A 25,762-nucleotide genomic window follows, 5' to 3' on the forward strand; every position below is an offset into this window, starting at 1 on the left:
ATGAGGTTTCTTGGAGACTTGAGATGATAGTTTCGATTTGGCTTGCATCTGGATCTTGGAAGATAGCTTTCTGGTGGCATAGCGGGCGTTGAATGGCATAGCATTGGTAGCAACCGAATCCTGATCACTAAATGCGTGAACTTTGTCTGCCGATAACTTGTGCTTTACCTGTGACGATCCAAAGCAGACTCCCAAGACACTTCTACACCAACAAAGGAAACTACCTTGAGACTTTCGTGATGCTCGTGTAAGCTGTAGGCGCCTTCTCTTTTCCGCTCGCGCGAGTCTCGGTGTCTGGATTATTGGTCACTCACCCAGGGATGCTTTGACTACTGCGGATTACCGATTGGCCAGTATTAATTCTCACTTCTGACTCGCCGAACGCCAAATGTTTGCTGCAGCTGGTCGGTCGAACTAACCTACTCACCCGCCGCCTCAACCTTCGCCGACTGCTCTACTGTCGCACAAAATGGTGGGCAAGAAGGTATGAGGTCTCACATGATTGTCGCGACCAGGGACTAATTTGCCTCTAGGAAGTCGCGAAGCCCGAAGCAGCCCCGCGCGGGGCCGCGAAGGCGAATGCTGCGACTGCTGCGACTGCTGCTCCTGCAGTAAAGAAAGCTGACGATGTTATGGACGTAGACGCTGTCGGCGCAAACGCTCAGACGACAGCAGGAGACGACGCGACTGACCTCAATCCCAACGCTTCCACATCAGCAGAGGCGACACGAAAACGAAAAGCGCCGCTTACCCACGCCAAAGACGAGTTTGCCGCCCTCCTCGAGCCCTTCTACTACGGAAAGAGTCTGACCGATCCGATCAATACTGCGCGCGATAAGTGGAATCTTCTGCCGGCCTTCCTGAAGACCAAGGGACTGGTCAAGCAGCATGTCGACTCATACAACCACTTCGTCGATGTGGAACTCAAGAAAATCCTCAAGGCCAACCGTTTCGTCCGCAGCGATACCGACCCCAAGTTCCTCCTCGAGTACACCGACATCCGCGTTCTTTCCCCTAACCGACAGGAAGAAGATGACCTCGACCACCACCGCAGTACCATTACACCCAACGAGTGCCGATTGCGCGACATGACATACGCGGCGCCGATAGTAGTGGACATCATATATACCCGTGGGAACTCAAAGGTCAAGCGGACGGGTATCAAGATTGGACGTATGCCTATAATGCTGAAAAGCAACAAGTGCGTGCTTGCAGGAAAGAACGATCGCGAAATGGCAGTCATGGACGAGTGTCCGCTAGACCCAGGAGGTTACTTCATCACCCGAGGGCAAGAGAAGGTTATTCTGGTTCAAGAGCAGCTGAACAAGAACCGTGTCATTGTTGAGAGTGCCAAGGGCATCATGCAAGCCAGCGTTACCAGTTCTACGCACGAGAGGCGAACGAAGACGTACGTTATACAGAAGAAAGGCCTCATGTACCTCCGCCACAACACGCTCTCCGAAGAGATCCCGATCGTATTCGTAATGAAGGCACTGGGTGTACATTCCGACAAGGAGATCATACTCTTGATCGCCGGCGAGGATACCGCGTATCAAGACAACTTCGCAGCCAATTTCGAGGCGTGCGCAAAGGAAGGCATACACACTCAGGAGCGAGCACTTGAGTATATCGGTCATCGCGTACGACTAGTAAAGAAGCCGCTCGGTACCTCGCGCAGTCGAAACTATCACTTAGAGGCTATCGAGTGTTTATCCAACGTTGTCCTTCCCCACGTCCCAGTCGAAGGCACGAACTACCGACCAAAGGCACTGTACGTAGCTCTCATGGCACGTCGAGTTCTAATGGCGATGCAAGACCCGAAGCTTGTGGACGATCGCGACTATGTCGGAAACAAGCGTCTCGAGTTGTCTGGACAGATGTTGTCACTCTTGTTCGAAGATCACTTCAAGCGCTTCAACCACGACTTCAAGTTGAGCATCGACAAAGTACTGAAGAAACCCGTCCGAGCGCAAGAATTTGACGCCTTCTCACACTTCAGCGTGCACAAGAATCACATCACTATGGGTGTCGAGCGCGCCATTGCGACTGGAAACTGGAGTTTGAAGCGCTTCAAGATGGAGAGAGCCGGTGTTACTCACGTCTTGAGCAGACTGAGTTACATTGCTGCGCTAGGTATGATGACGAGAATCAGTTCGCAGTTCGAAAAGACGCGTAAGGTCTCTGGTCCCCGTGCGCTACAACCCTCGCAATTTGGCATGCTGTGCACTTCCGATACACCCGAAGGAGAAGCCTGTGGTTTGGTCAAGAACTTGGCGCTCATGACGCATATCACAACCGAAGATGACGACGATCCAGTGCGTAAGATCGTGTTCATGTTGGGAGCCGAAGATATTTGTTTCCAGACTGGAGAGGAGATCCACGCAGACGGTGTATATAGTGTGTGTCTCAACGGTACACCTATCGCGGTCACCGACACACCTAAACGATTCCTCAACAGCTTCCGGAAACTTAGGAGAATGGGACGTATCTCCGAGTTCACTAGTATTCACATCGATCACGACCACTGCGAAGTTCACATTGCCACGGATGAAGGTCGAATCTGCCGGCCGATGATCATTGTCGAAAACCAACGGTCCAAGGTTACCTCGCGCTACCTCAAGGCGCTTCGCAAGGGCACCATGGAGTTTGAGGACTTCCTGACAAGAGGTCTGGTGGAGTACCTCGATACCAACGAAGAGAACGACACGAACATTGCTTTGAAGGAGAGCGAAATCAACCAATACACTACACATCTCGAAATCGAGCCCTTCACCATACTGGGCGCCGTTGCTGGTCTCATCCCATACCCACATCACAACCAGTCGCCTCGTAACACTTACCAATGCGCTATGGGTAAGCAAGCTATTGGCGCGATCGCCTACAACCAGTTCAAGAGGATAGACACGCTGCTATACTTGATGGTCTATCCACAGCAGCCCATGGTCAAGACCCGCACCATTGAGCTCACCAAATACGACAAGCTGCCTGCCGGACAAAATGCAACCGTCGCTGTCATGTCCTACTCCGGGTACGATATTGAGGACGCGCTCATCCTGAACAAGGCCTCCTGCGACCGTGGCTTCGGTCGCTGCCAGGTTTTGAAGAAGCATGTCACACCGCTGAAGACCTATGCCAACGGCACCTCTGACCGTATCAATGCCGGCGCTCTCGATGTGGATAACACCAGCCATCAAGCCATCGGACAAGACGGTATCGCCCAAGTTGGTGCGCGCATAGAAGCAGGCGACGCCTACCTTCTGAAATCCATTCCCCAAGACACCGCCGGGCCCGCAACAAATGTTTACAAAGACAAGCCCGACAAGTACAAGATGCCCGACTGCAGCTATATTGACAAAGCTTGCATCACCGAGAATGAAGCCGGAACGACATTGATCAAACTTCTCATGCGCCAGACCCGACGTCCCGAACTCGGCGACAAGTTCTCCTCTCGCCACGGTCAGAAAGGAACAACGGGTCTCATCGTACAACAAGAAGACATGCCTTTCAACGACCAAGGTATCTGCCCCGACATCATCATGAACCCCCACGGATTCCCCTCGCGTATGACAGTCGGCAAGATGATGGAACTCCTCTCAGGCAAAGCCGGTGTTCTAAACGGCACACTAGAATACGGTACAGCATTCGGCGGCTCCACCGTCGAAGACATGTCGCAAATCCTCGTCGAAAAAGGCTTCTCCTACACAGGAAAAGACTACCTGACAAGCGGCATCACAGGAGAAGCTCATCAGTTCTACACCTTCTTTGGCCCGATCTACTACCAGAAACTCAAGCACATGGTGCAGGACAAGATGCATTCACGTGCGAGAGGTCCGCGCGCTATCCTCACGAGGCAGCCTACGGAGGGTAGGGCGAGGGACGGTGGATTGCGTCTGGGTGAGATGGAACGTGATTGTCTGATTGCGTATGGCGCTAGTCAGTTGCTGCTTGAGCGGCTGATGATTAGTTCCGATGCGCATAATGTTGATGTTTGTGAGAAGTGTAAGTTCTCTCTCTTCCCTTCACTTCTCGGTTCTTTTTTGAGATCTTTACTAATGATGATGATAGGTGGTCAAATGGGTTACAGCGGCTACTGCAAGCTCTGTGAGAGCGAAAAGGCGGTTCGCAAGATTACTATGCCGTACGCTGCGAAGCTTCTTATCCAGGAGCTGGGCAGTATGAATGTCAAGGTGACGATTGGGTTGGAAGATGAATTTCCCAGGGACACTTAGGGGAGGAGTAAAAGTGGATGCATGATTGGCGCTGATTTGGGCGGTACTGGGCTTGGGTGCATAGCGTGGCGTTTGTCATGATGATTTTATACATAGTGTACACGATTATGGAAATGTTTCATTTCATGGGTATGGTATCTGTCTATCGCGTCCCATTTCAATCATAGTCTGCTCACGGCCCATAGCCTACATCAACATAAAAACATGCAAAGTAGGTGACCTAGCGTTAATGTAGGCTCCAGGTCTGTTTGGTTTTGTTCTTGTATGAGGTACGGTCGTTGTTGTGCATTGTGGGGTTACGAAATGCTATCCCCGTGCTGGAGCGAGCAGAGCTCTGATCCAGTTTTGTGATGAGATATAACGGAGAAAACGTAGTCAGCCGCATCACTGCAAGAGGAGGACAGTCCACGATGGTGGATGTTGTTGACGGTAGTATTGATGAGGGCGGCGGGGATGCGTCTTGAAAGCGCGCTAGCCTAACCCACTTTACGCGGTCGCGTCGACCGGGACGCGGTGCACTCCCGAGTAGCAACCATCACAACATATCACAATGGCTACCACACAGCGCCTCCGCGCTCGACAAGCCCGTAAGTAAACCGCGATCATGCCTCAGAGTTATCATCCTAATTTTTACCCTAGATGCCCCTGGCGCAACCTATCTCGCATACACACCCAACGGAAAGAAACTCGTCACAGCCGGAGTCGACAACTACTGCCGCGTCTTCACTACGGGGTCTGATGACGAGCCAGTCACGATAGACGAATGTCAGGAGAACAACACTGCCGTCGTCGCTGGGGTGCGCAATACAACATTTCCAGGGTTGGGGCAACATACTGATCCTTAGGCAGAATGGCTACTTCATCACCGGCTCAGAGGACGGCACAGTGAGCAGGTTCTCGCTCGATAATGGCAAGTTCGAAGAGATTCTGGTCAGGACTACGCTCCCAGTACGGGATGTAGCTCTTAGCCCGGATGGCAACTGGATTGCCGTTGCCAGCGAGTACGTATGTGGCTCTAATCGTCCGATCTGGTCACTAACGAATGCAGTGAACTCGTCGTAAACCTCGTAAACGTCAAAGACAAGAGCATGAAAAGCCTGCGCGAACAGCCTCGAGCCGTCAAACACGTTTCCTTCGACAAGACCGGAACCCAACTCGCCGTATCCTGCACCGACGGTCACATCTACATGTATAACCTGGGGGGTGGAGAGCCTGAGATGGTCAACAGAGTGGAGGGCATGATCAAGAGCCTAGAAGCAGATGCGGAGACGAGTTCGAAAGTCCTTTGGCATCCAGATGGGCGAGCTTTTGCTACACCCACCGCCATGCGCCAGATACAGGTCATGTCGACGAGTGATTGGGAGAGGCAGCGAGTCTTCAAGACAGGTCATACAGCCGACATCACCGCCGCGGCATGGTCACCGAACGGTGCCTTGTTAGCGACTACCTCGAGCGATCTGAGCCTATGCCTTTGGGACACCAAGACGCAGAAACAGCTCAAGAAGCTCGACGATGTCAAAGCTACAATACTCGCAATGGCATGGCACCCAACGGAGAACATTCTCTCGTACACCAACAACGAAGGCGAACTCTTCATCCACACCGACCTCGTTCCAGACGAACATCTCCCCCTACTACAAAAGCCTACCGTCTCCGCTCCTTTCTTTCACGATCCCTCGGAAGGCCGAGCCGGTGTCCCACAACCGGCGAAGCTCACAAATGGCAACGTACAGACTCTCCCTGGACGGCCACGACCAAGAAGTGGAACTCCAGACTCCCTAGAGGATATCTTAGGCCCAGAGTTCCAGGACGATGAAGCTCAAGTCGATGGCGACGAAGAGATGGAGGATTTCGTTATTGACGATGATGGCGCTGGATATGCTCCTGCAATCACAGCTGCCAAGAAACGTCCAAACGGACATCTAACGAGCGGCGTAGAACCTGCCTCGAAACGTCGCGCATACAGCTCAGCCCTCTTCCGTCCCCAAGTTCACGAGCCATTCCAACCAGGTAGCACACCCTGGCGCGGAAACCGCCGGTTACTCTGCTGTTCATTAACCGGGTATGTCGAGACTGTGGAACAGGAGGGCAAGCATCACACAGTAAGCGTCAAGTTCTACGATGAACACACGTTCCGCAACTTCCACTTCACCGACGTCTTCCTATACGACAAATCTTGCCTCAACGAGAACGGTACACTGTTCGCCTGCCAACCCAACAGCACAGGTGACGGCAACCCAGCAATGATATACTACCGACCGCACGAGACATGGACGACGAGAACTGAGTGGCGGACTAATCTCCCAACTGGGGAATCCGTCACTGCGATTGCACTATCGAATTCATATGTCTGCGTAACTACATCAACAAACTACGTGCGCATATACTCACTCTTCGGCCTCCCGGTTCGCGTCTACAGGCAAAAGAGCTCCCCAGCAGTCACCTGTGCAGCGTGGCGCGATTACATCCTTACGATTGGCAACGGACCCATCCAAAACGACCTCAGCACCCAGCTCCTCTACACGATCGAAAACATCAAGCACGACATCGTCTACCAAGACTCCGATATCCTTGCCCTACCCCCAGGCACAACTCTAACCTCCGTCTTCTTCTCTGCAGAAGGCGACCCCTACATCTACGACTCCTCAGGCGTCCTTCTCACCCTCCTCGGCTGGAGAAATACCGGCCAAGCACGCTGGGTTCCTATGCTCGATACGAAGCTCCTCTCGCGCCGCGCCGGCGGCGGGAAAGAAGAATCCTACTGGCCCGTCGGCGTCGCCTCATCACCCACATCCTCTGAAGGCATAGAAGGTGCAAAGTTCCACTGCATGATCATCAAAGGGCGAGAACAATACCCCTCAGCACCCGTCCCGCACCTGTCTGAATTCGGCTTCGAGATCCCACTGACGAGCATCATCGACAAAGCGAAGAGCAAGAAGAACAGAAGAGGAGGCGAGGAAAGCGACATGGAAGACGAGGACGAAGACGCCAACGCGCCTCAGACCAACGAGGAGAAACAGCAAGATCACGAACAAGCCTTCATCCTCGCTTCAACACTACATTCGCAACTTTCTTCCACCCTGCTCCACACGCGTCCAACGGCGTCGCAGAAATCGGCGCTGAGTACGCTGGAAGTGGCGATTGATCGTGCGCTGCTTCAGTTGCTTGGGTTGGAGTGTCTGGCGGGTGAGGACCATGGGATGAAGGCGCTGGAGATCGTTAGCTTGATGAGGGATGCGAATGGCAAGATGCTGGATTTGGCGGGCAAGGTGGCGAGTAGGTATGGCAGGGAGGTGCTTGGGGAGAAAATTAGGGAGTTGGCGGAGAAGAAGGCGCTGGCTAGGGATGATGCCGAGGAGGATGACTTCTAAGTTGGCTGGGGTCGAATGAGAGATATTGTGTAATTGTTGCTTGGATATGATGACGACAATGTTTAGGTGCAGCACCTCTTTCAAAGGAAATATCGAACAACCTGGAGTCCACATTGATGTTAGGCTAGCTGCTTTGCGTGTTGCTATCTTAATGTAGGCTGCAGACCTGTTAACGTTGTTCTCTGTGTATGAAGTGGTAGCATAGCGATGGTGCGTTGATCAATCAATCGTCTTGCAGTACTTGATCAAATGTTAGATCCGTGGGAAGATGGGAAATCATGGAAAGTGCCACTTGACAATTTATTGGCATTACTAAAGGTAGTAACATAGAAAGAGGACAATTGATCCCAAATCGCTTCATGTATGGAGAAGAAGGTACGCTAGAAGCTCTCCTTGTAAACGCCGTAGCCCGCCATTATCAATCTGGTACTTGTCTCTCTTCAAAAGCGAGGCTTCGAACAAGACACCTTCCAATCAACAATGTAGAGCCATACTGCTCTTAAACACGCTACACAGTACGGTAACAAGCCGTCTAGTACTCAGCCTCAACACCCTCATCATCCCCGAGGGAGTCAGCTGCGACCTCTTCGTAATCGCGCTCCAAGGCAGCGAGATCTTCACGAGCCTCGGAGAATTCACCCTCCTCCATACCCTCACCAACGTACCAGTGGACGAAGGCGCGCTTGCTGTACATAAGGTCGAACTTGTGCGAGAGAGCAGACCAGGCCTCGCTAATGGCCGTGGTGTTGGACAACATGCAGACAGCGCGGTTGACAGCGGCGAGGTCACCGTTGGGGACCATCTGGGGGGGCTGGTAGCAGATACCAACCTTGAAACCGGTAGGGCACCAGTCGACGAACTGGACGGTGCGCTTGGTCTTGACCTGGGCAATGGCAGCGTGGGTGTCCTTGGGGACAACGTCACCACGGTACAACAGGCAGGTGGCCATGTACTTTCCGTTGCGAGGATCGCACTTGACCATCTGGTTGTTGGGCTCGAAGCAGGCGTTGGTGATCTCCATGACCGAGTTGGCCTCGTGTGCGGCCTTGGCGGCGGAGATGACGGGAGCATAGGCGACGAGAGGGAAGTGGATACGAGGGTAGGGGACCAAGTTGGTCTGGAACTCGTTCAGGTCGACGTTGAGGGAACCGTCGAATCGGAGGGAGGCGGTAATGGACGAGACGACTGGTCAGGTTAGCAGAGTGGATTTCTAAGCAGGCTCTGGCAGCTTACCCTGGGCAATGAGACGGTTCAGGTTCTCGTAGTTGGGGCGCTCGATACCGAGGTTCCTTCGGCAGATGTCGTAGATGGCCTCGTTGTCAACCATGAAGGAGCAGTCGGAGTGCTCAAGTGTGGTGTGGGTGGTCAGGATGGAGTTGTATGGCTCGACGACCGATGTGGCGACCTGGGGCGCTGGGTAGACGCAGAACTCGAGCTTGCACTTCTTGCCGTAGTCGACGGACAGACGCTCCATGAGCAGGGCGCCGAATCCGGATCCAGTTCCTCCACCGAAGGAGTGGAAGACGAGGAAACCTTGCAGACCGGAGCAGTTGTCGGCGACGCGGCGGACCTTGTCGAGGACCTGGTCGATGAGCTCCTTTCCGACGGTGTAGTGACCACGGGCGTAGTTGTTCGAGGCATCCTCCTTGCCTGTGATCATCTGCTCGGGGTGGAAGAGAGAGCGGTAAGGGCCGGTGCGGACCTCGTCGACGACGTTGGGCTCAAGATCGGCGTAGATGGTACGGGGGACATACTTGCCCTGGCCTGCGCAGTGTTAGCAGTCGGAATGGCGCTCCGGGGCGAAAGCTGCCTACCGGTCTCGGAGAAGAAGGTGCTGAAGCCGTGGTCGTCGTTCAGGGCCTTGCGCTCCTCGGTGAGGAAACCATCGGGCTGGATGCCGTGCTCGAGGCAGTAGAGCTGGAAGCCGAGTCAGTATATCGCGCACTGGCGGTGAGCTATCCGCAGCCCCTTCTTCTGCTGCACAGCAGGATGCAGCAGCAGCAGCGCGTGTCGTCGGGTGCAACTCACCTCCCAGCAAGAGTTTGCGATCTGGCAACCGGCCTGGCCGACTAGACGCGTACAAAGTCAGCATCAACAAATAGCCAGGGATGTCCCGCTGCAGGCGGTCAGGGCGCGCATGGCGCAAGGGACGACATACCGTTCAGACTGATGACTTCTCTCATGGTGGCGTAGAAGAAAGGTAGTAATTGGGGTATCGAAATGGAGTTTCGGGGGAACCTGGGCGGCGAGGGTTGAAGCTGCTGTCGGTGGGAGTGGAGCAGTGGGGGAGAAGTGCTGTTGTGTTGTGGAATCGAACTTTTAGACCAAAAGGGTCCGCCTATCACGGACCACGGCGCTAAGCTACACGTCCAATGCAGCTGCCTGGCCGTTGCGCGAGAAACACGACCTCATCGCACGAATTCCAAGCCTGCCGTTCCTCTGCCTGCCCATGGCGCTGCGCTGGCCGACGTGAGAGACAATGAAGTGCTGCCCTCCCACCTCTCCCCCATCTTCACGTGCTGTCCGCCAAAGATGCGCCTCTCCGCCGGGCTGCTCTGCATCGTCACACAGGCCTGGACGGTGAATGCCAACGTCGAGAAGACGATATTCCTTGGTCCCAGCCCTGTGACTCTCTCCAATGTCCGCCCCGGGCTAGATGACCTCGGCCTGCACTACCTGTCGCCCTCGTCCACCATCCTCCCGATCCGAGTCCCTGTCCAGTTTCCCACCGAGTCGCTGCCCCGCGGTCTCGAGTCCTGGTACCTGCTTCGCGGCCTGCAAGACGGCAGGAGGTACGAAGCGCGCATATGCTGGCCGGCCACCGTGAGTCTACTGTTCCTTCCCGTTGCATATCGCATGCATCGTCTCACATGATTGTTTGTACTGACGTGCCCAGCAACCCACCGACTTCTGGCTTGACACCTACTCCATCACCCACGTATTTGATACTCCCGAGTTGATATCCTCGTTATCAGAGTATAGCTCAGTCATTCGACGCGACCCAGTGGACGACGACGGAAACACCAAGGAAGCGCCGCCTGCAGCCCCAGAGTCGGTACTATTCTTGCGCCTCCAGGCTGCAGCGTCCTACTATTCGACCAATCGCACATTGATGGACTACCCGCCTCCAGTCGATGCCGACATCAGTACGTCTAATCTCACTAATGTGTCATGCGTCGTCTAACAACCACAGTACTCGATCCCTTCATACTGAACGTCTTCCCGCAATCACTTAGCCCAATCGCGATATACATCACCGCAATCGGTGTAGGAGCCTGGTTTCTCTCCGGCTACATATACCGCTGGCTACTGTCTGTCGCTGCAGACTCACCCAACAAACCGCATACCGATTGAGCTATACCACATACACGCTTGCCGTCCACATTCACGCAACCACCTCATAAAAGAAAAAAAGTGAACAGGTTTGCAGACTACATTGACCCAAAACCTTGCAAAGTAGGTGGCCCAACGTCAACGTAGGCTCCAGGCTGTTCAGTTTTTTTCCCTAGGTTGGCGTGTAGCAACGATGTCGTCTGCAGCGCCTCCTCCACCTCCTCCGCCACCGCCGCCACCGCGCAAGTCACCTTCCAGCGACGACAAATGCGATAGATTATTCAATCTCCTTCCCGCGGAACTGCTCCTCATGATAATCAACTATGCGGGTGTCGGTAGTATTATGAACCTTGCTCTAGCCATCTATCCTACCCTGCAGCGGCATCGGATCGCCCCGGAGCTTAGTGCGCACACCTACTTCAGCATAGTACGTGTGGATAGGGCCTCGAATACAAGCAACAGAAGACGACCCCTACCGCAAGGTCTCGATCGGATGCCCATGGAGCTGTGGTTTCAGGTGGCTCGGGATCTGGAACCAATCGACATCTTGTCCATGATGTTCGCCATCGGCGCATATCCGCGAGGCTCACGACGACATGGTGACATGTAGTGAAGTACACGGTACACATGATTCTTTTGCCGGCTACGGGCCGTGAGCAAACTATGGCTGAAACGGGATGCGATAGCCAGACAGATACAATACCATACAAAGAAAAAAGCCGAACATGCCTAGAGCCTACATTGACGTTAGGCTACCCACTTTGCACGTTTTTATGTTGATGTAGGCTGTAACCACAAAAACGTAGGTTGCGGCCTGTTCAGTTTGTCCCAGGTTGACGTTACCGGAATAGCTCGATATGCAAGCGTATCTAGGGTTTGCTCAGACACTGGTGCTTGTTGTCGAACACATCCGGAAGTACCGACGTGGAAGGGACAAGGAAGCAAAGGATTCTGCACAGTACCCCTGTAAAGAGTGTGAAAACTCTTTGGGAATAAGAGAGAATTGGATAGGCGTCAAGCTTCAGAGGTTGCGTGCAAGCCAAAGCGGGATGCTGCACGAACTGCCAGGCTGACCTGTGGTGGTTGCAAGAGGGTGTTTTTTCAGATGTACAGTCTGAACGAACATCACAATCACAGAAGACTTGCTTGTCCAGCTCTTCGCAAGTCAGAAGAATGGCTTTCAGGTTGACAATGACGGGCTATGGGGTCTGTCACCGATAAATCGAGGGAGTTGAATAAGGTTGTTCTAGAATGTGAGGATCGTTGCTGCATAAGCTACTTGGGACATGGAAAGACTGGACGCATAGCGTGTAATAAAGCGGCTATGGTGGCGACCGTGGATGGATAGTAAAGACGATAAAATATTTGTTCAACACACACCGAGCTTCGGAACAATGCTATACCGACCTATTATCCTACTTTGCACACGAGGCTGGAAGCATGCATGCTGCACGGACTTTGACGGCTCAACAGACGCCAGCTTCTCACCACCGCAGTTGAGCGACGCTAAAGATTACCCCATAACCAAACACGCCCTAGGGCGTTCATTAGTCACAATCCGCCGCGCTCGTCCCCGTGAAAAAGTTCCTGGGCCCTGTAAACCTCGGTGCTTCGCAATCATCCCATCTTGAATATTTTTAAAGGAATCCTTCCGTGGAAAAAAAGCCACAATGGTGCTCACGGACGAAGAGCAGCCTCTGCTCAGAATAATATCGCATGACTACGAAAGCGTCCAACAAGAGAATGATGCCGAGGAGGCTGGAAATGACGCGCTTGATTTTGAGCCTCTGGACCCTGAGGACCCTCGCAATTGGTCGCCAGGTTTCAAATGGGGTATCGTTTTGTTGCTTGCTCTTATGGCGTTCACCGTGTATGCATATTCTCCCAGCACTCCAATTGTCAAAAGACCTTCGAGGCTGACCATGTCTACAGAACGTTTACTTGCATTGGCGTGGTACCGGTCGCCAGCAAGATCGTCTCGGATCTCGATGGGAAGCAATCGAGCTCTGCAAACAGCGCGCTCCTCGTGACTATCTGGGAACTTGGAGAAGCCGCTGGACCATTACTTATCGCACCGTTATCCGAGATTTTTGGACGCTATCCTGTTTTCAACGTTTGTAACATCGGCTTCATCGCTGCGACTATCCTAGCAGTTTGCAGTCAGAACAGCGGCATGTTCATTGCTGCGAGGATGCTCACAGGTCTTTGCGTCGCTTCAAACGTCCTCAATCCAGCGATTATCGGAGACATCTTCGAGAGCGAGCAACGCGGCTCCGCAATGTCTTTGGTTATGCTTGCACCGCTCATTGGAGGAGCTATCGGCCCTGCCATCTCTGGCGCCATCGCAGAGACGATAGGGTGGCGACGCATGTTGACCATCGCCGCCGGACTAGCTATCGTGTGCGAAGTTCTGTTCCTGGTCTACTTCAGGGAGACGTACAAGATGGCTGTCTTGAGAAGAAGAGCAGCGAAGACGATGCAGGAAACTGGAAAGGTTCCCGAGTCGAAGAGCACGCATGAGTATCTAGCAAAGCTCTGGCACTCTATCACTAGGCCTTTTGCGGTCTTGTTCGGTTCGAGCGTACTCATGCTTCTCTCGCTGTTTGCCTCGGTCGCGTTCAGCTTCTTTTACGTTGTCAGCGTTTCATTACCCTCGATCTTGCTGGACAGGTATGACTTCAAGTTCGGCCAGATTGGTTACACTTTTATCTCGTTTAGTGAGTATCCTGATATGCTTGAACCCACGGCAGCTAACAGGTATCTAGGCGTCGGATCTTTCTGCAGTGTACTAGTATGCAACTTTACGCTCGATAGGATATACGTCAAGCTCCGCGGGCCCGACGGCGAAAAAGGAAAACCTGAGTACCGCCTTCCTCTTTCTATCCTGGGTGCAATCCTCTTGCCTTTCTCGGTAATCGCATACGGCTGGATCGCAGAATACCGTCTGCCTGTACTCCTGCTTCTCGCCTCGGTGGCCCTGATGGGGTTCTCGCTCCTTCTGACTGTTATACCGTTATCTGCTTACGTCGTTGACGCTTGCGGTATGTACTCCGCATCGGCTATGACGGGCGTCATCGTCACGCGATGCCTTATGGGCACCTTCCTGCCACTCACGACTGGTCCATTGTCTGACGCACTTGGTTATGGGCTGGGCTTCACTCTTTTGGGCGCACTAAGCTTGTGTTTGGTCATCATCCCGTTATGCATCTTCAAGTTTGGGGAGAAGTGGCGGCAGCATTCGGAGTTCACGAAAGACACTTGAAGGGTAAAAAAGACGTACAGGCCTGGAGCCTACATCGACGTCAGGTTACCCACTTTGCACAATGATCATTTGGTGTAAGCTGCAGACCTGTTCAGCTTTTTCTGAGCTGCAGCGTTGGTGCCTGCCATACAAACATCTCGTGTAGAAGCCACTTCCTCATGTCCGCATAGCTCCTACGATTGATGTCCGCACTTTCTGGGAAAGTACCCGTCATCAATGCCGTACAAAAGCTGCACCGTACCTCCGTCTTCAGTTCCTTTTCTGCATTCCATCATCAACGCCCACAACCTTGTTGATCAAATCCGAACACATCCTTTCAGCATCCACAAGCTTAGCACGCCATGAAGTTCTTTACCTTAGCTCTCGCGACTCTGCTAGCCCAGACGGTCACGATCGCCCAAAGTCCGTTCGAGCACCAGTCCAATGGCTTCCGTCTTATCCTCAAATCAACCGACAATGACCTCAATAAGTACATACCACCACCCTTCAGCTCTTTTCCTCATCCTGACAGATAGCAGCCACGCACTCGGAGCTTGCCATTGGTCCGCAGCCTACGAGGGCCTATGCCTAACCAACGATACGACCGCCACCCCTGCACGTCCCTACACTACCTTCTACCACAACGTATTTTCCTACGACGTTACCCAGGGTATCCTCAACTGGCCCATGAGTCTTTACGGTCGCGTCGATCCCGTTCCGTCCGCAATGCGCTTCGAGTACGAGTCTGGGACCAATCTCGTGAACATGGCTTTCACGCCCTGGACCGACACATACCAAGTGGTGTGCTTCGAAGAGGGCAGCGCTAGCATGTACATTGCAATCGCCAAAGATGATACTGGCAAGGCCCCTGATTGGGTTGATCCACCGAAAAAGGTCAAGAATTGGTACATGTGTACTATGAGGTATGACGACACGTGGCGGTCGCTGGCATGGAAGATAGGTTTTGTGGGCGAGCCGCAAAATCCCACCTGTTCAAAGGTCGACGTAGTGAGGGTGTGGGTTTGAGGAGATAAGGATTCAAGATGTTTTGTGCTTCCCGGGTGTCAGTGCGGGACTATCTGATATTTTCCGCGAAGGAAGGAGTCCGTTGCGGTTGACTGGACTGTTCTGGCGATGGGTGTAGTAGTCAAGGTGTCTTTTCATTGTTTGGGCTTTGCCTTTTTGTACCAGTACGCAAATTGATTCTTCTTGTCTTTATGCTCACCAACGCATGACATCTTTGACGTTCCTCGCGATAAGCCGACGCTCTTTGGATACCACAGCGTGCCTCAACTCTGCGTAGTAGTCCTCTTCTCCTCAACAGTTGCCACATGCAAAACAATCAGCAGGTTGAGTTATACATATCCGTATTCATTCACCGGCGACTCCCTACGTGGTACTTCGACGGTGATGTTCTCAGTGTGAACATCGCTGCATTACTGATTAGGGGGGGTTTGGATCATGTTCAGCCGTTCCAACGGGTCACAGAAAGAAAGAATAGAGTGCGCCTTTGACTCAGACTGCGGTCTGGTTCTAGGTTGGGCTTGGTCTTTGAGATTGTACTTTGGTATACGGTATGATTGCGATAGCTTTGATGTCCAACGGGACACGAGAGGTCGACATTAGGGGTCTCGACCTGAGATGCTGTAGAATCGGCTTGGAGGTGAGGTAGATTATGGCAGACGTTGGTCGCGACAGTGGTTCTCGAGCTTGATGGGGGTGGCGAAGCTTGGAAGCTTGGCGGGTGCGATTGCCGCCCAAAATCCGGGGCTGGAAGCTACCTAGGTAGGTACGCGACGTCCCGTCTCTTCTCCAGACACCCATCTGTCAGACATTGAGATTTTCCAGGAAAGATGTCCCGATAAGCGAACTAAAGTCAGTATCTGGATATGCAGGCTACATATCTCCAAACGAGCAACTACGCATACAGCCGAGGCCCACCACGACTCTCTTCCTCAACTGACCACGCAAGGTGATCATGTCAATGAAAAGAAAAATTGTAGCCCCCCGCGGGGACTTCCGCCGAGATCCGTTGCTCACGCCGAAGGAACCTGGTTCTCGCCCACTAATTAGTAGGGACAACATACCTGGAGTTGGCGGAGATGATCGTGAGCAAGGGACCTATCGATCCTCAGCTCGCACCTGGACACCTCGCGGGTAGATAAGAGTAGAACGGTCTGTTCTACCTGGCAAGTATGGATGTCTTCAGTGCGAACCAAGGAAGAGAGGACGCAACACCATACTATCGCTGACAAGAGACCCCCACCTCAAGACGGTAGTAGAGAATAGCTTTTGACCCGGCTGGTCAAACAGCAGGAGCTAACCCCCGCCTCAGAACCGGAAAGAATTCTCCCTAGCACTGTTGAAGTGCCCATTTAAACGGCCGAGTGGCGTGAAAGGATCACCCTACGAAGGCTCTCGGCAGCGATAGGATGGGGTTGCGGATAAGAGAAAGGAAGAAACCACGGCGCTAAACTGCCGTCGTCAAGAGTCCAATACCAAGGTCATCGAGCAGTACCAGGCGTGTAAGATACTTCCGAAGCTGTTGAAGGTTCGTTGCTCTAAAGAGACCGTCGGCGGCGGTAGTTAGGCGTGTGGGTGGGTTAGGAGAAAGAAGTAGCTGGGCGGGCACAATATATGTCCAATGGCAGGCGCACGAGCCCGTTCCTATGACGTCCTCAGGGCATATATTCCAGGCAGCAAAGTGAGATTGCGCCTCAGTCTAGTGTATCCGAGGCAAAGTGAGAGTGAGTGAGCCAATGAGTACGAAGGAGGGTGAAGGTGAGTGGCCTCTTGGCGCTTTTACAAACAAAATACAAGTAAAGAGAGAACTCAAGGTGGGTGACCGCAGAATTGCCCAGGTGACCTTGTTTACTAGCCTGGTAAGTCTGAGCGCCTGGGCCCCGAGATTCTTTACCTGAGCGACACTTGGAGCCGCGTCAGTAGCACACTGAGATTCTATTACCTGGACTTTACCTTGCATCTCCGAATTCACGGGCATGGCTGATATTCACCCTTGCCAGCTCGCCAGCTTGCCCCCGGAGCTATTCGAGGATGTATTGCTCCGAGTAAGTCCCCTGCCACCTCGTCCCAACAGGTAAATGGCGGTCGCCGTGGACCGACAAATGCTAACCTACCGAATAGCTCGATGCGACTGCGTTGCTACATCTGGTGAAGACGAGCAAGGGGTTTCTCGAAACCGTCCGGCCTTTTCTCTGGAAGGATGCATCTTTTGAGCTGGCCAAGATGAGACCTATCGACGCTAAGCTCATACATGGGCAATTTCTGCGGAATTACACCATGACTCTCAAACTGCGATTTGACCTCTCAGCGAGATCTAAACGGCTTGTAGCTACGAACTTCCGCCAACTCTGCCACTATGGAATCCGTATGTCTAAGCTGCACATACTCACATTCTGCGACAAATCCGCGCTAGACTTGGCCAGCTGGAAGTTTCTCAAGACAGTATTGACCTCGGAAAGTTCGACGCTTAGTACGACTCTTCGGACCATACAGTTTCCCCGCACCTCACCGAAACGAGACATTGTCAACCCCCTGGAAGAATTCTTGCCCATCGAAATCTATCAAGATGGTCGACCGCGGCGTACAACGAATTGTTCGGCGGCTTTCGAAATCCAGACGCCGGTTTCCGAGCATAGACCTGACGGCGTGCTCACCATTAAGATCAACGGACGGACGAACAGGCTTGGTGACGTGTACAGAGAAGCCGCATGGGGGACCTACACGCCTGTCGTCAAGGATTTCGTTCTGAAAGTGGCTCGTCTATGTGAGGATGACAAGCCTCGTCTCTCATCAGCCAGCATCAGCCACGACAATGCTGATACCTATACTGACGTTGGATATCTCATGAGCGATGTCGGGGTTGGAAGTATCGACAAGCCCGCATCTGTGCCGAAGATCAGCTACGATACCATCAATTTCAAGCATTGTCCATACGGCCGACTGCGCAACAAGTGGGAAGATCTAGATATGCTCAGCATCAAGGATGTCACTTTGACGGACTGTCAGAATGTCCACAAATTCTTCGAAGGTTGTATGGGTGCCGATGATCCGCCACAAGTCCAGCGCCTCATCTTTCGTTCACTCGACGATGAAGACATGATCCATGTGAAGGATCATACTTATCTCACCGAGTTCGTCCGCGACTCAACTGAAATTGAGGAGCTCAGTATCGCCACGGCTACATATTGGGAATTGAACCCTGTCCGCATGCTGCATGACAAGTCTCACCTGACCGTTCTTGAGTTCAGTGACGGCAACAAAGATGTCCATATTGATTTGCTTAGCGAGATCGTGGTTCTATGTCCAGCGGTCCGAGAGTTTGGCATGCGTTGTTCAGCGATTCAACGTGTCTTGGAGAAAGGAAAAATTAACGAGGCATTTCGTCAGAAGGTGGCCGCTATCGCCAAACAGCTGGTCAAGTTGGTCAGGCTCGAGACGGTCACGTTCGTGTATCGCACGCTCGGTCAAGAACCCAATTTCCGTCATGCCCATGAGGTTGTTATCGGAGACGAACGGTACAAGATTGTGGCAAATGAGATCTACCGTCAGCTTGTCGAGGCCGCCAAAAAGGCTGACCAGCCATGCATCATCAAGACGATCCAGCTAAAGAGGCAGTTATATCAAGAGGATAGAGGTCCAGTGTCTCTCACCATTAAGCTGCCTGAGGCCGTGATCCACGTTTTCGAATATTGAGTCTGTTTCGACTCGGCTTCTTTGAGGACGACGCGTGTGGATGACATATCAGAGACGATTGTTACCCAGGTACAAGGTATATAGAGAAGATAATGAGCGATGAGGTGGCAGAGAAGATGGGCCTGAGGTGCTTGTCTCTTACGCGATTCGCTATACGCAAGAGCGGGAGGCAGCATCTCTCGATTTATACTACTCAAGTATCAGTGCAATGTAACAGATGAAGCCAACCGCGTTACTCCCTCGTTTTGGTAGCCCAACATCTCACCACTACGTGATGCTGTTCCTCTTGACTTCTCGTACTACTAGTGCTACGATAACGAATTTGGGCATAGTTGGTGAGGGCTCCCTGGATACTTGGAAAGGGGTCTACATTGACCTAGAAATTGCCTAGTCATTCATAACTGATAGTGTGCATACTGCAAACTGCGACACGAATTCTAGCATGTCTGAGGTCCGTGCGCTGTTCTCGCGCATCGAGCATCCATCGCCCACCAGAGCGACATGATCAACCTCACGACCCGCTCAACCCACGCCACGATGAAGACGTCACTCGCCACCCTCTCGTCCTTCGCGACGCTCACAAGCGCTGCACGCCTGCTGCTGCAAATCCCGAACACGGTCCTTGTCAACCCGTCCACGCTCCCCTCGACCACGCATGCAACGCTTCAGTCCTCCGGCCCGCCCCTCGACGCCTATCTCACGCGCTCCAACACGTTCAACTTCAACAATGTGAGCGCCGGAAGCTACCTTGCTACCGTGCATTGCCGCGACTATGCGTTCGAGCCACTGAGGATTGATGTCACCGTGGAGGAGGCGGCAGAGGGCAGCGGGGAGAAGAAGGAGATGATCAGGGCATACCAGACCTTCCTGGGTAACGAATGGGACAACAAGGGAGAGAGCCGCGGCGAGGGCGGTACCGGTCTGGTGGTTGAAGCCAGGCCGGTGGGAACCAAGTACTTCTACCAAGAGAGGCAAGGCTGTAAGTTGGCATCGCGACAATGCGCAATGGGGAGATTGTGCTAACACGCTGCAGTTTCGCCGCTGTCATTCTTGAAGAACCCGATGATTCTCATGGCGATAGTGTCCATGGGTCTCATCTTCGGCATGCCCAAGTTGATGGAGAACAGTAAGTCTCGGCAGCCCGTTAGGTACTGCCAAGGTTACTAACACATGCGTAGTGGACCCCGAGATGAAAGAGGAATTCGAGGAGATGAAGAAGAACGGCGTCCTGGGCTCCGGAAACACCAACACTGCATCGCAGTTACAGAACTTTGACCTCGCCTCGTGGATGGCCGGTAAGACCGACTCGGGCAGCGCGAGCGCACGTACACAGAGTCCTGCAGGGCAGACGAAGAAACGATAGACAACGAACACACAGGGTCTCGGAGGACAGCGAAGCGCTCAGGTCCTTCGACACAGAGTATGCCTATATTGGCAGCGAGCAATATACACTATCATCAAGCTAGGACTGCGTTCTTGACTTATAGAGGGAAACGCACATACTGCAGCAACTCGTCCGCTCCATGAAGGTCTCCCATGCAGTCTCCAGCATGAGCAGGAGGATTCTCACAGAACCAGACATCCGGCGATTGCTAGCGGTGTCCGCATGCACATATTCTCTTTCCGACCTAGCTGTCTGGGCGAAAGCCATCACAATGCTTAATTCCTGACTCATCTACGCAGGATCATACAGATAGCTGAAGAGCCTCTCGTCATAGTCAGACTTCATAGGCACGTCTCGCTCCTTCCTCATCAGTTAGGAACCAAGGAACCAAGGAACCAAAGAAACCAATCTCACACAAGCGATCCTGCTATATCTTGGAGCTGTTGTTTGATGTAGCGACATAAGCTGAACTCCAGCTTCCGCCCCGCAGCTTACCCAGGTGTTGTAGCTGCTTATTCACGCTCTTGACTTTCCATCTCGACCAATCGGGTAGGTGCTAGCCCCGGTAGAGGCAAGCCACCACACTTTCGACCCAACGAGACAGCATCGGTACAATTACGCTGCGAATTATATACGGTGCCGCTGAGCTCCTCTACTTGCTTTACGCCATTTTCGAGTTCGTGATGAGCAAGATGGTTGATACTTCACAAACACCAGCTGCCGGCATGGACGATCCAGCAAGCACGACAACAACCGTACAGCATGATCTACATCAACACCACCATTCATATCCTGGTCATCACACAGGCAAGAGGTTGAAATACTTTCTGAGACCAGATGGAAGAAAGGTTCACATTGCGAGCTCACCTGATGAAGCAAATCACATGAGGAGGAAGCTGAGCAATGCGAGCGAGAAAGAAGACTTCGACCTAGTCATCCATGGATCCCCCGAACATGTTAGTTCCATGCAAAAGGAGCAGGAAAGTGATGATTTGAAGCTCGCCCTACTAACGCACACAGATCGAAGCACTCCGCCACACCCACGCCCACCACACCGCACACCACCGCCAACTGCACCAAGACCACGGCGACCTAGCCCAAGAATTCGAGCGCGTAATCCGCGACCTCTCCACCCTCTCCACCGAACTCCACATGCTAACCTCCCACGCCGTGCAACTCGACGCCAACTTTTCCAAATACGGTTACTCGGCCCATCTACGCACCAAAGATGACAGCCCATCCACAGACTCCCTTGCCGACTCCTCTTTCGACAAGGAAACATGGCACTCTGACCGTCAACACGGCACAGCCATCCACTTCTACCAGAAGCCCATCGTACGACAATACTTCCACAAGGGCCTGTTGTGGCGCGCAAAAGAAGCACAGGAGGTAGCTAGCTACGAACTCTTCATCGACCTCTTTTACGTGGGCATTATTGCCATAACAGGCGATTCTGCAGCTGAACATCCCACCGCGCAGTCTTTGCTTCGTTTCGCAATTACCTTCATCATGGGCTGGAAGTTCTGGACGGATATCGGGGTGCTGGTGTCGTGGTTCGATAGCGACGACGTGATCAGGCGGGTATCTGTGCTCTTTCTGCTAACGTGTTTGCTGGGTTTTACGACGAACATGGTTGAGGCGTGGGAGAGGACGTACGCACCACTTGTGGGATTCTATCTCGCGGCGAGACTGTTTGTGACGAGTTGCTGGATTTGGTACGCATGGCGTATTCCCATGGTGAGGGGAAGTATGTTGGGGAATGCGTTACTCTCTTTGATCCCGGCGGCGCTTTGGATGGCGAGCGTGAGTGTGGAGGAACCGAAGCGACAGGGATTTATTTGGGTGGCTATTCTGTTTGATCTCTTTGGTCAGTTTGCCATGGTGTTGCTTCAGCGACCGGGGTCGCCCATCGCGCCGTTCGTACCTGAGTCTTGGAAGAGGAGTCTGGAGTTCTATCCCGCGACAAATATTGAGCATCGGATTGAGCGGACGAATGCGTTTGTCACGCTGGTGTTCGGGTCTTGCGTGTTGGGCTTGCTGTACCAGAGTAGTGTGGCGATGGGGATCAATGCGTTCTTTGGAAAGGCGGTATTGGGCCTGGTGCAGACGTTCGTGTTGAACTGGGTGTACTTTGAGATTGACTCATTCAATCTGCATACGCATGCTATCCGCCGACATGTGTTTTCCGGTAAGTTGGATCCCCAAATCTTACGCCAGGGCTAACGATTGAATCAGCTTTGACATGGTTCTCCGCCCACCTCCCCTTCATCATGTCCTTCGTCCTATCCGCATCAGCCCTCGGGGTCTTGGTCCGCGCCCACGACACTGCCTCCGCACCCCTAGAATCCCTATCAGAAACCTTCATTCCCCGTTCCGAAGAGCACATCTCCGAAGGCCTAGTCTGGTTCTACTGCGGCGGTCTAGGCATCTCACTCCTCTGCCTCACTGTCATATCAGCAACACACGTCCACCGCACGATTCCCAACCAGCGCCTCCGCAAGCCCGTGCGTCTCCTCTTCCGCGCTGCTGTTTCTGTCATCATATTCACACTACCGCTCGCGCACCTCGATAGCCTGCGGTTGATAGCAACGACCACGGGATTAGTCGTGTCTGTGCTGGTGCTTGAATTGGTTGGCGCGGCGTGCTGGGGCGAGAACTTCTTCTGGGAAAAGGAGTGTAAGAGGGATCAAGCGACGTATAGTGCGAGGTGTGCGGTTAAGAGAGAGGAGTTGGAGAAGAGTGTTCGGGAGGGGACGGTTGTGGATGTGGAGGAGATTGCGAGGAGAGAGGGTGGGGAGAAGGGCGTTGTTGGTGTGGTTTGAGTGGACGTAACTGGATTGAGTTGAGTTGTGGAGATTTTGCGTTTGTGATATTCCAAAGATTATGGCAATATATTCTTGGTAACATCGTGGATTGAGTATGATTTTACCATGGAAACTTGTGGGAAATTTCAGATGTCGTCGCTAAATGCCACACATATGTTCGACATGAACACACACACTCGAACATAGGAAAAAGATCGAACACCAATTCCCTACTCTTCATCTCCAACCTTGGTCTTGTTTTGCTCGTCATGGAATCGGATTGTTCTTCCAGGAACGACTCTTTCAGCTGGATCCGGCGCCTCGCCATTCTCACCACCAGCCTTCACATTTCCTTTGGGCGCCGCACCCTCCCCGTCCGAGACTAAGGCGTTGACACTGGCCATTGGTACTGGTGGCTGACTAGCTGAGCGGCTCGTACTGGGTGCTCTCGATGTCGCTCTCGATGTGCTGGCTGAGCTGGTCCCCGAACTAATTATGGACCTGCCGATGCGCACGACACGGTTTGGCAGCGAATCGCCGCCGTTGCGAGACCAGCCTGGACGGCGGCGAACGCGCGCTTCGGCATCGGTGATGGTCTGGTCGTTTCCCTCGATGTGGAAAGCGGGACCGGTATCTTCGGGGGAGTTAGAGCCTGTGCGGGCAAAAGACAAGGCTGTGCTGAGGGTGCGAGGGATGAAGAAACCGACTTTGCCGAGAGGGATGGACAGGCCGTGAACGACCTAGCTGAGGTTAGAGAACAAGGTTCTGAAATACGGAAAACGAGTAAACTTACAACCGAGCAGATTACCAAGAACCAAATAACCACGTTCATGACTTCCATCAGGTATGCAGCATCTTCCCTGACTTCGCCATCGACTTGGATCTTGGCGAGAAACTCGAGACTGATGTAGAGGTAAAAAATGGCGCTCACGCCGATGGGACCGAAGAAGCCCACGAAGAGTGCTTGTCGCTTTTGCTCAATCTGATGAATCTGTTTGTGCATAGCGAAGATGATGGGCAGACGGCGGAACAGCAGTACGAGTATACCCAAGGGAATAAGCCGGTAGATGGGAATGACGGGCGAATGTGCGAAGAGGCGCCACGGGCAGACAGCGCCGAACCAGATGAAGATTGATACGTTCAGAAGCATATCAATGGTGGGCTGGAATGAGTCGTCCATCGTTTCGAGGCGGAACCAGTCATCCCACGTAAACGTGTTGCCGGCGATGAAACAGGCAAGCACGTCGTCGCTACCAATCATGCCGCATGTGCCAACAATGAAGAGCTAATTCTGCGGTTAGTAACTCTCACATCGTCAAGATTTTCGTGAGAAACTTACAGCCAGGGTGATTGCAAACACCAAGAAACTCTCGCGGTCCACGTATTTCCGCTCTTCAGCCCAATGCAGTAATTCCTTCGCAATCCAACCCACAGCGGCTCCGTAAACCACACTGAGAATGATTGTGTAGCCCCAAGTCTCACCGAACCACAGGCCGACTGCAACCTTAGTGCTGTTGTCCGAGCCTTGACCACCATGGCCAATGTGCTCGATAAGGTAGAGCGGTAGAAATAGGAACGGGTACCCAAGACCATCATTGGCTCCCGATTCAGCCACGATGATCTTCTGCAACTCCTTCGGAATATTTGCATCCGCAAACTTTCCCTTGACGATGGAGTTGGACAACACAGGATCCGTGGGTGTGACGCAGGCGCCTACGGCCAGGGCATGTAGGAAGCTGATGTGCGGGACCATAGCAAAGACGAGCAGACTGGTGACGATCCACATGAACGTCATGCCCGGGCCGAGTAGCAAAGCTAGACTCTTCCATTCTGTCTTCAGATACTTTGACGGAAGCTGCACACCCGCGAGGACAAGTTGGACACCCAGCACCAGGCGCGTAAAGTACAGGGTAATGGTATCCAGCACTTCGACATCGTTGAGAGCGTATTCTTCTGGTTTGATCCAATTGGTCGCATGTGGAGAAAAGATGAGTCCAGCAATGAGTGATATTACTAGAAACACGCCGGTTAGTTATGCACTTCTATTACCCAAGATCCCCATGATTCATGCCCGGGCGATCAGCAACTTACAGGCTTCACTAAGATAATAATGCTCTTTCATCAAATAGCTGACGAGGCCGAAAAGCGTAATGAACCCTCCCAATGTCGCACAGACAATGTTGAAGTTGTTGACCGCCAAGGTAGGCATGGCTGGCCACCGAACCCTGAACGGACCCTCAAAATCCGGCGAACGGCTATGTCGGCTTCTTCGATGGCTCTGCTAAACTCTCGGCGAAGCTTGACGGCAAAGCTTAACAAATATCTTCTTTTGCTTCCCAAGGTTGTATGAGACGACTGAAGCGACTGCAACCCTCTCTTTCTTTTGCAGAGTGATGTTCGCCTTTTATGTAGAGTGTTGTGGTCGATCCGTGGGGTAGAAGTTAGCGTTTCGGTGATACTGGGGCGGTCTGCAATCACAAGACACAGCGACGCCAAAAGCTTGGTGGTGGTGACAAGAGGCTTGGTCTGCACAAGAAAGCAACAGGTGGTAATATAAGTGGGAAATATGGGGAGTGGTTGGCATCTTGGAGAGATCGCGACGAAGGCGAACGTGGGTCGCACACGCGTAGCGCCTTGGCTGACGGCTTGTACAAGGCTGTGTGAAGGCTTGGTATTTTGGAATT

General features: G+C 52.9%; 10 protein-coding genes across 10 annotated transcripts; 8 read left to right on the forward strand and 2 right to left on the reverse strand.

Annotated features, from left to right (window-relative positions):
• Nucleotides 1-469: 469 nt before the first annotated feature.
• On the forward strand, nt 470-4,229 carry RPC2 (DNA-directed RNA polymerase III subunit; the record flags this gene model as incomplete). Its single annotated transcript, XM_049352991.1, has 3 exons — nt 470-484; nt 534-3,999; nt 4,066-4,229. 3 exons carry the CDS (start codon nt 470-472, stop codon nt 4,227-4,229), a joined length of 3,645 nt encoding a protein of 1,214 aa, XP_049212370.1.
• Nucleotides 4,230-4,779: 550 nt separating this feature from the next.
• On the forward strand, nt 4,780-7,600 carry J4E79_004102 (uncharacterized protein; the record flags this gene model as incomplete). The annotated part of the gene is made up of 4 exons (XM_049352992.1): nt 4,780-4,816; nt 4,869-5,026; nt 5,079-5,230; nt 5,278-7,600. The coding sequence occupies 4 exons, from the start codon at nt 4,780-4,782 to the stop codon at nt 7,598-7,600; spliced, it is 2,670 nt and encodes an 889-aa protein (XP_049212371.1).
• Nucleotides 7,601-8,132: 532 nt separating this feature from the next.
• Nucleotides 8,133-9,783, reverse strand: J4E79_004103 (uncharacterized protein; the record flags this gene model as incomplete). Its single annotated transcript, XM_049352993.1, has 5 exons — nt 8,133-8,785; nt 8,834-9,364; nt 9,415-9,517; nt 9,629-9,669; nt 9,759-9,783. 5 exons carry the CDS (start codon nt 9,781-9,783, stop codon nt 8,133-8,135), a joined length of 1,353 nt encoding a protein of 450 aa, XP_049212372.1.
• A 349-nt stretch (nt 9,784-10,132) lies between these two features.
• On the forward strand, nt 10,133-10,954 carry J4E79_004104 (uncharacterized protein; the record flags this gene model as incomplete). Its single annotated transcript, XM_049352994.1, has 3 exons — nt 10,133-10,423; nt 10,497-10,746; nt 10,794-10,954. The coding sequence occupies 3 exons, from the start codon at nt 10,133-10,135 to the stop codon at nt 10,952-10,954; spliced, it is 702 nt and encodes a 233-aa protein (XP_049212373.1).
• A 1,649-nt stretch (nt 10,955-12,603) lies between these two features.
• J4E79_004105 (uncharacterized protein) lies at nt 12,604-14,195 on the forward strand (the record flags this gene model as incomplete). Its single annotated transcript, XM_049352995.1, has 2 exons — nt 12,604-12,803; nt 12,866-14,195. 2 exons carry the CDS (start codon nt 12,604-12,606, stop codon nt 14,193-14,195), a joined length of 1,530 nt encoding a protein of 509 aa, XP_049212374.1.
• A 341-nt stretch (nt 14,196-14,536) lies between these two features.
• J4E79_004106 (uncharacterized protein) lies at nt 14,537-15,200 on the forward strand (the record flags this gene model as incomplete). Its single annotated transcript, XM_049352996.1, has 2 exons — nt 14,537-14,664; nt 14,714-15,200. The coding sequence occupies 2 exons, from the start codon at nt 14,537-14,539 to the stop codon at nt 15,198-15,200; spliced, it is 615 nt and encodes a 204-aa protein (XP_049212375.1).
• A 1,973-nt stretch (nt 15,201-17,173) lies between these two features.
• J4E79_004107 (uncharacterized protein) lies at nt 17,174-18,890 on the forward strand (the record flags this gene model as incomplete). Its single annotated transcript, XM_049352997.1, has 2 exons — nt 17,174-17,242; nt 17,319-18,890. The coding sequence occupies 2 exons, from the start codon at nt 17,174-17,176 to the stop codon at nt 18,888-18,890; spliced, it is 1,641 nt and encodes a 546-aa protein (XP_049212376.1).
• Nucleotides 18,891-19,427: 537 nt separating this feature from the next.
• J4E79_004108 (uncharacterized protein) lies at nt 19,428-20,253 on the forward strand (the record flags this gene model as incomplete). The annotated part of the gene is made up of 3 exons (XM_049352998.1): nt 19,428-19,869; nt 19,924-20,016; nt 20,069-20,253. 3 exons carry the CDS (start codon nt 19,428-19,430, stop codon nt 20,251-20,253), a joined length of 720 nt encoding a protein of 239 aa, XP_049212377.1.
• A 746-nt stretch (nt 20,254-20,999) lies between these two features.
• J4E79_004109 (uncharacterized protein) lies at nt 21,000-23,096 on the forward strand (the record flags this gene model as incomplete). Its single annotated transcript, XM_049352999.1, has 3 exons — nt 21,000-21,230; nt 21,295-22,462; nt 22,510-23,096. 3 exons carry the CDS (start codon nt 21,000-21,002, stop codon nt 23,094-23,096), a joined length of 1,986 nt encoding a protein of 661 aa, XP_049212378.1.
• A 212-nt stretch (nt 23,097-23,308) lies between these two features.
• On the reverse strand, nt 23,309-25,287 carry J4E79_004110 (uncharacterized protein; the record flags this gene model as incomplete). Its single annotated transcript, XM_049353000.1, has 4 exons — nt 23,309-23,818; nt 23,872-24,363; nt 24,418-25,091; nt 25,170-25,287. 4 exons carry the CDS (start codon nt 25,285-25,287, stop codon nt 23,309-23,311), a joined length of 1,794 nt encoding a protein of 597 aa, XP_049212379.1.
• Nucleotides 25,288-25,762: the final 475 nt, after the last annotated feature.

The sequence above is a fragment of the Alternaria viburni genome (genome assembly GCF_023758015.1).
Source record: "Alternaria viburni strain BMP 2772 chromosome Unknown scaffold_7, whole genome shotgun sequence".
NCBI lineage: Eukaryota > Fungi > Ascomycota > Dothideomycetes > Pleosporales > Pleosporaceae > Alternaria > Alternaria viburni.